The following is a 9,165-nucleotide window of genomic DNA, read 5'->3' as shown; positions in this document are numbered from 1 at the left end:
TGAGAAAATGTTGTAATATAAGTAAGTACAAGTTCTTGCAAACAATAAATACAAACTTTTATTAGAATGAATCTGTAATAATGGACTAAGAAATTGAGACAAAAAAATAAAGTGCATTTCAGATAATTAGTGTGAAACTTGGTATTTTACTCTTTTACACAACTTTTCAATGTCCGCTTTCACTGATGTAGTAGCAACTCAAAGTTGACTGGTCAGGTGCTCATCGGTGAGTTGACTTCGGTACCTGTCTTTAGTGAACTTAATTTTTGAAAAAAACTGTTCGCAACAATACGTACTGCCAAAAAGTGATAATATGTTTCTAGCATGCAGCTCTAGATTTGGATACGTTCCAAATACATATTTCTCATAAAAAGTTCCTAAATCATTATTAGTATATGCTTTCCTCAAATCAGCATCTGATTCCAATTCTTTCATCTCCATTTGATAGCGGTCAGGAATGTCTTAAGGTACCATGCCAAAAGGGCTGAGAAAATAGTTTGAACTTAGGTTCACATTTCCTAAAATCAGCAAACCTCGTTGAAAATTCGGAATGCAACTTGTCAAGTTGTTCAGTATATTTAGAGCAATCTATTCCTGGCAGTTCTGCTTTTCTGACTGCTAAACAAGGAAAATGAGTAAGTTGTGTTTTACTCAGTTGATTCCGAAACAGTTGAAGCTTCTTTTCAAAGGAACATTTGTGTTCAAACAACTTGTTTACCAACTGAAATTTGCCTTGTAGTTTAACATTTAAATCTGAAAGATGTTGTGTGATGTCAGTTAGAAAGGCAAGGTCATTTAACGAGTCATCATCAGTTAAACAAGCAACATCCTGCTGCTTATTAACCATGAAAGTCATAATCTCCTTTCCCAGATTCCAAAATCTTTTTAGCATACTAGCTTGGCTCAACCAACGCACTGCAGAGAAGTACACAACATCTGGGTAATCTGAATCGAGTTCTTCTAAAAATGCCTTGAATTGGCGATGATTGAGTCTTCGAGCACAAATGTAGTTTACACATTTAACCACACTTTTCATCACATCAGTAAAACTGAGAATTTTGGTGCATAAATTTTCCTGATGTATAATACAGTGATTCACCACAACCTCTGGCGAACCTATGGCATCTAAGAATTTCTTGGTGAACCCATTAATTTTCCCTGTCATCGAAGGTGCCCCATCAGTTGTTAGGCCAGCAAGCCTAGAAGGGTCCAGTTCAAACTTATCCATCAGCTTCACTACTTGGTCGCAAATGTCTTGTCCAGTGGTTGTTGAAGACACACTGGCCAAGTCTAAAAATTCTTCAATTATTTCAAAATTATCTGTGATGCCTCGTGTAAAAACAACCATATTGGCCGTGTCACTAACATCTGTGCTTTCATCAAGAGCCAAGCTATATGATGTGCATCTCTTTATTTGTTATTTCAAAGTTTCTTCAATGTTATCCGGAAGCTGGTTAATCTTGCGTGCCACAGTGAAACGAGACAAACTGGTTTGTTGCAATAACTGTTTTCTTTCAGGACAGGCGAAATCAGTGAATATACCCAAGCAACTTTTTACGAATTCTCCATCACTAAATGGCTTCCCTTTTTCTGCAAGTAACTCACAGACTTTGAAGCTAAGCTTGGTTACAAGCTCAGAGTGTTTCTTATACGAAGTAAACACCCTTTGTTGCTTCTTAATTGCCACGGTCATCTGTTTCAGCTTGTCTAATCTAGCTTGGCCCAACAAGGTATTGTATAGGCTAAATGTATTGATGTGTAATGTCGTTTGATGTTGTATTACTTCAATACAGCGATTGTAGCTTGGCAGATTACACATATAACACCTTTGTTGTGCACAACAACAAAATAATTGCTACTCCAATCTTTATTGAAAACTCTTCCTTCAACGTCAACTTTTCTTTTCTCAGTAGCAGACATGTTTAGCTACAAAAACAAATTTCCTTGACTGTTATATTACCATCGCAAAAAAGCTTTAACGAGTACAATCAGCTGACACAGAACCGGGTAGAGTCGATAAATTTCATTTAAATTTGGGATATAAGGTGAAGAAAATATTTTTAAAATATCTTAATAAAAATTTATTGGAAGAAAAATCTAGCCCAGAATGTTCAACTTACCAAAAAAATTATTTTTATTTTGGTTACCACTTACCAGTAATAATCTTTCCCAATCTTATTTTATCAATAAAGAGCTAATCATCAATCTTTCCCAACTGTCAAATAATGTGTGTAGTCGGTTAACGATAAAATGTCCGTTCGACCTTGATACCTAATATTTCCGGTTCAAAGAATAAAAAATAATATTATTGAGAAGATAACTCCAGCACCGCAATGCAAGGGCCACATTATCTTAGCCTGTGGGCCGGATTGTGGCCCGCAAGCCGCCTGTTGCACACCCCTGAGCTAGATAGTGGTAGAATACACATGTGAATAATAAAACCTCCTCTGAAACACTTACTAGAACCAACCCCTACATACAAACATAAAACATTCAATTTACTGGTATGGACTGGTGCATAAAAACAATACTGTACAATGTATGTATAATGTATACCATTAATTTACCATCTTGGTGTGGCGCGTTTTTCATGTTTTATTCATTTCATGTTTTATCTCATTTTGATTTTATGTTTTATTTTCTTGTTTAAAGGTTGACTTGCAACAAAATTCACATTACAGTTATTTGGTATCAAAAGATTCGCCATGTCTTACTCTGTTGTGTGGTAGGTGCCAAATATGTGGAAATGTGATTAAAAGCTCTTAAAAGCTCAAAAACAAAAAGCCGCCATAGATTGGAATCTCTTGATTTCGATGGCGTATCCGTGGAGTTTGGTTACTGTCTTGTCACGTGATGTTCTCGCGTGAATTGAAAGGCCAATAAAAAACTCAATATCAAACTTATCGTAGCAATAGTTTATGACAAACACTTTGGGCTTTACCTAAGACCCCGTATCAAATATAGATGCTCGCTACTTTACAGTTTCAGCTTAGCCATTCCGTCCGACTATTCAACATACGTGTACATGTCAGAGTTGCGATCTTTAAAAATGTCAAATTCTGAAGAGTTAAGACCCTGGCGTTTCGAGCCTGACGCTCTAGCTGAAGAAGATCCTCAACAGAATCAAACCTCCCAGCAAGTAATCACCGCCACTAGCCAGCTCTTATGTGCCAAGCTAGCTAGTAGTAATAGTTTTAGCTTGAGAGTGATAGAACGAATATTATTATATATATATGATTTTAATGATGATAATTATCGCTTCATATTGCGAAAAAAAATTGCAGATTTTTCTTGAGTGACAACATTAACAATTTTAATATTTAAATTTAGTGCTGCACTGATATACTGTTGGATAACATCGACCTGATGTATTAGCTATGGTTGCATAGACATATCTGTTCATTTCTTTAAAAACTAATACCATCGGCTACAGAGTGGTGTGTCTGCAAGCGCTGTCAAGACATGCCATCTCTTCATGAATGTTTGTGCTGCCATGATGCTGAGTTTGCGCATCGTCTCCATGACCGCGGGGAGCATGAATGCCTGTGTATGCATCCTGGTGTGGACGAACTTGTGGCGCCTGCACCCCTTGAGTTGGGGTGGAATAATTACCTGCGATATCATAGTGAGTTGGATTTTCATTTAATGCCAACAACACCAAAGCTATACTAACGTGTCAAGCCTTATCTACAATTCTTGTGTTACACATTTAATGCATCGGTTGAACACACATATTCTGAACTCGTGGAACACAAGGAGAACTGTTATATTCAGCTTGTACACTTACTACAGTAGAGAGTGTATTAGTTTTATGATTTTATTATATAAAGATCGAGATTATTTTTATGATCAGCAACTATTGTTTTTTAATAATTGTTTTGGTAGATAATCTATTCCCATTTGGAGAGCCATCGCCAAATGCTCGGAAAAGGTTCTGTGCATACCGCAATCTTGTGTTTTGGCTTATGCCGCAAATTCGTCGCGATGAGCGACGGCCTCTACCTGCCTGCTTGGTGTCTAAGATTCGGGCTCTTTTCCCACCAACGGATGATAAGGAGTTTGCAGACTACGTCTTCAAGGGCTTCTGCTATGGCGATGAAGAGACTCAACGACTTTGATTGAGAATTCCAGCTCAACTCTAAAGATCGCTCTGAGGCTTCGAAGCCAGAATGATAGTAGGTGGTACTCATTCCCCGGCGATGAGGTCCTCAGAGTGGATGCCCAAGTAGGGAACCCCAGCCATGAACCCAAACTTCGACGAAGTGCTGGAGCCTAGTAACCGATGGTAAGCGGTGAAACCAATATGCGTTCCTATATGTATTTGTTTTTATTTTAAAAAATCAGTGATGGCAGATTTATGCACATTAATCATGTGATTTTAAATATGGAAGCAATGTAACAGCAATTTACTAACAAAAATTAGTTTGTTAGCTACATGGTGTGTAGTCACCATGTGGCTTAGCCTGAATAAAAGTAAAATAATAAAATGACAATGCAATAAAAATGAGTACCACCTATGATATAGAGTTGATCTAGAATTTTTCAATCTAAGTCGTTGGGTCTCTTTATCACCATAGCAGAAGCCCGTGAACACATAGCCTGCAAACTCTTCTTCATCATCTGTTGGTGGGAAAAGAGCCCAAATCTTAGACACCAAGCAGGCAGGTAGAGGCCGCCGCTCACCGCGACGAATTTGCGGCATAAGCCAAAACACAAACTTGCGGTACGCACACAACCTTTGTAACAACATGCGTTGTAATGGACCTCACTCTCAGGCCGTGGGAAATTAGATTGGACTGGCATCGCTTGAAGCCTTCCAGCTCCATGGCGTTAGAGCTGGTGGTCTCCGTCGACTGCAAAGTAAAGAAAGTTACAACCAACAATCACTTTCACATTATTTGAATGAATTAATTAGCTAGATCAGCAACTTCATTTTTATGTATTGATAACTACTAAAAAATTTGGGTTTTTGTCAGGCTGTGAAGTAAAAACTGTCAAAGTTTTACCTTGACAAGATGGCTGCTGACTATTAAACTACAGCTCTGATCCATCATAGTGTAGGCCCCGTATAGTGCGCAATGCCCCGGACTATCGCATCTACCGTCACCTGCCAAATCAAGCTCCCAATCGATTGCTGCCATCAATCCCTCATTATGCAGGGTGTACTGCTCAGCAATACACTGTAAAATATCGTAAAACTTCATTATACAAGATTAATTTGTATCATTATCATTAGTCTAAGAATGTAGAATCCTCTTCCCCCTTTTTGTGCTATATCATGATGAAGAATCAGAATTTTAAATTATAATATATTTCGCTTGAAGAATGACATATTTTCATTTCAAGAAAAAATTTGTTTCTAAATGTCGTTATTCAATTAGTTTGCCAAGCTTTCACTCACATTTTCCAAGTTTATGGGTAAATATTAACACTCACACCATGTAAGTATTCTCTTTGTTGGTAGAGGCAAACGCTGTGGCTTGGTATTGCGATGTTCAGGAGCGACAGAAAACGGAGGTTCTGCGTAAGGCATCCGCCAGAAAAGAGTGATGCAGCTGCCAGCAGGGGGTTGATGACGTGAGTTCACCCTGGCAGTTGTTTCCCAAGTGTATGATTGGTGACAGGAGACAAATGTAACCTTGAACTCTATCCATCCACTTTCTCGCACCATCGTGAATGAGCAGGGGAGGGCGCAAGCGTGGCAGTGAAATAGTCACTGGAGTTCTGTCACACTTACTATTATTTTTTCCACATTGAAGGAGGATTCAGGTCTGAAAACACGACACAATAGTTGACTTGCAATAAGATTTTTACAACATCATTTCTTGTTATTATATCATATTTGCTTGATCAGAAAAAGAATAAATTTATCGCCATGCAATCATGACACAGATTTTAAAAAACCTTATCAGAATCCATGATATTGTAAACATAAAAATGTGAGTAATAACTCTATGGATATTCTTTATATTTTGTCAAGTTTGGTTAAGTTCAGCTCTACCTGACATGTAAGTGGAGAGCGTTTGACGCTGGCCAACATAGGGCTCAAACTCTTCTTAGTCTTCAGTGGTTGGCAGAAACTCTTCATCATCTAATACTAATAATAATCATCTAATAATATTAATATGCTATTAATGATGATACCAGAAAATGACAATAACTATTTTATATAACATATCAATAAGTGAGTGGGGTTAAGAAATTTGGCGAAATTAATCGTGGAACTTATAACATTTTATCAATTATAGATTAATATATTACATTTTACAGATAGATATGCAGTATGAATTAGTTTTGTTATTATAATAAGAATAATACACGTAATTAAAAAGATAAAATACTAATAATATCATATTACGATTAAATGACATTAATATTGTAATATTAAATATAGATTAATACAGTAGTATTAGTAGAATACTAGAAAATAACCCGAGTTACTACTACTAATACAAGTGGTTCATAAAATAAATTACTCACGTGCTTTGGTGACATGTGGAGTATGCAAACAGGTTAGAAAACATGTCGTCTTTGAAATGGCGAAAACAAAGGTAAGAGTAAGCAGGCGAATAAATAAAGTTTGTCACATCCAGCTTCACCCAGTTGCTCCACGCCCGGAGAAGGTCTGGTCTTTTCTCTGCTCTTGGCGAAGAAAAAAGGTGCTTCTCAGCTTGGCAGCTGCACAAACACGATGTGGCGCGTTAGAGATTATGACGAATTGAAATCAACAAGTTTAATACGAGAAAGCGTATCCGTTATTTGCGATAGATCAAACTTGAACTGAAACTAACACTATCTGATCATGTTATTTACAATTCCCGCCATATGGCGCGAACAACTTCTACAGCATTTTTCGACCATCATAGCGGACCAAAGAGCTCATCCTTTTTATCAGAGGATGATATGCAATCGTTCAAGCTAAGATTAAAAAACTAAACATATTTTTATGCTATGTTTTGAGATATCAGTGCTCAAAGTTGCAGCATTACGATGCCGATAAAATAGACGCGTAAGAACAATAGACATGGTTTTTATCGCAAGCGTGAAGTATATTTGTGAAAATAGTTTGACGAATAAGGATGCGTGAAAGTGTAAACATAAACCATCTCTCACACATACGTCACATTTTAGCCGTTTTGGAAAACGGATCCAAACTAGGGCGGTCTCGTGTCGCTGCGATTTTCTGTACGTTTTTGAGGTTTTAAGAGCTTGTAATCACATTCCCACATATTTTGCACTTACTACACAACAGAGTAAGACATGGCGAATCTTTTGATACCAAATAACTGTAATATGAATTTTATTGCAAGTCAACCTTTAAACATGTCTTTGCAGACAGGCCTGGTTTTTACTATGTAAATACAAATTATTGTATGTATGTAACTCATATATAACTAGCTACTCAAGATAGCTGACGCATCAACATTACTTTCTAGATTCTAGAACTTGCTAAAGCCTTGCCTTCTAGGGTATAAATACGTACAAATTTCTGCATGTATGGTTACATCGATTCTTGTGCACATGTTATACAAGACAAACTAATGTACAACCTTTTCTGAATCTTTGTACAAGCATTAGCTTGCTAGCAATTTTCTGCATTGCACAAGCATTTACACTGCACCAGCAAGCATTATCCTCAATAAGTGATCAAGTAGGCTATCTTCTACATTGCACAAAGTTAGCTTGTTTTCTTAGAGCACATTCTGAATCAGCAGGAAAGCTTTGTCCTCCGGGCCATTTCCGCTTTTCATGACCCAAAAGTGTGTAGCTTTTTCTTTCAAAACCAGTTAAAATTTGGACAGGATTAGACAATTTCTTTCAGCCTGCTAAAAAATCCAATTTCATTACGTATTAGTTATTTTTAAATTGTAGGTACCCAGTAACATAATTAGAACTGATACATCTTTGCCTCCTCGCTGCTCTACTCGCTACATATACCAGCTCAAGTTTATTATGGCCATTAAATGGTCAAGTGTACGAGAGGCCGCTTCCGAGAATTGCAACGAGCGACTTTTCCGGTCGAATTAGGTTGAAAAAGGTTTTAACCAGACTAGCTAAAGGTAATAGTGAAAGCAGAAACTGAGAAGTGATAAGATTTTAGTAATGAAAAGTTGAAATTTAGTGAAATAGTTAAATATACATACTAAAAATCAGCTTTAAATGTTTGTTTAGTAAGCTAAACTTATTTGAATTTTGAAATGAATTCAAAGCTTTTGTGGTACGTACGTCTTGAAGGCAAGAACTCCTTACTGTGTGTACTGCATTTCATACACACATTATGATGCTGCATTTCACAGTATCGCACATCATATTCACTAGGTGCACTTAATACAATGCAGCTACTGTAGGTAACTATAGTTAATAAAGTAAACATACTACTTCATTACTAATTTTCAACATGTACATTTTTATAAAATTTTGGACGATTCTTACCATTTTTTTGCATTCTATAATTACAATGGTTTCTATTACCCTACATACGACTTTTTCACAAAACGATGTAAACCTTGGCGATAACAAAGCTCTTAATATGCCTCAGGGTCACGAGTGTTCTACTAAAGGAGTATTCAAAGTCCTGTTGAAAACAAAAATTCAATATGTCATTAAATGTGTTAGACTGATATCATATTTACCTTTATCACAGTGTGTGCTGACTGAACGACTTTCTGGTTCTAGATTAAGTTCAATGTCTAAAAAATAACCGACGTAGATGTGTAGATACAATGAATGATATGATTTGTATAAAATATCTTGAACAAATTTTTATAGAAATCAAATGGGACTATAAACTCAGTGTCTTTTGCAGTCGGAGGTTTCGATATATTGAAAATGACTCATAATTTCTTAGCTCTCATAGATCTGTATTTAGCAAATGATATCCTCAAATTTATTAAGTTCAGAAATTTTTCATTGGTCTTGTACTTAAATTTGTGACTTTGCACAATCAACACTCAATCAAACTCTAATTTTTAGGCCTACACTTCCTCGAACTTTCAACTGTTCAGAGACAGTTCGTGTCACATGTGACCCTGTCTGTCAGAAGAAAAACAACTTTGAGCGATATATGCCCTAGGGGCAGACGCTGCGAGCAACGCGTGCACTTGAGTGAGTGTTATACTATAATTATTGTTTGGTATTATTACTGCTATAGTTTGGTGGCCACAG

General features: G+C 36.7%; 1 protein-coding gene across 1 annotated transcript; it reads right to left on the bottom strand.

Annotated features, from left to right (window-relative positions):
- Positions 1 to 451: 451 nt before the first annotated feature.
- On the bottom strand, positions 452 to 1,348 carry LOC137394538 (general transcription factor II-I repeat domain-containing protein 2B-like). The gene has a single exon (XM_068081263.1). The coding sequence runs from the start codon at positions 1,346 to 1,348 to the stop codon at positions 452 to 454; it is 897 nt and encodes a 298-aa protein (XP_067937364.1).
- Between the last annotated feature and the right edge of the window lie 7,817 nt (positions 1,349 to 9,165).

The sequence above is a fragment of the Watersipora subatra genome, chromosome 4, assembly GCF_963576615.1.
Source record: "Watersipora subatra chromosome 4, tzWatSuba1.1, whole genome shotgun sequence".
Lineage (NCBI taxonomy): Eukaryota > Metazoa > Bryozoa > Gymnolaemata > Cheilostomatida > Watersiporidae > Watersipora > Watersipora subatra.
Note: the sequence above shows the minus strand (reverse complement) of the source record. Positions and strands in the feature narration are given on the sequence as shown.

Coding starts and splice junctions, on each gene's coding strand:
- LOC137394538 (XM_068081263.1), bottom strand. CDS start 1,348: ATGGTTGTTTTTACACGAGGCATCACAGATAATTTTGAAATAATTGAA.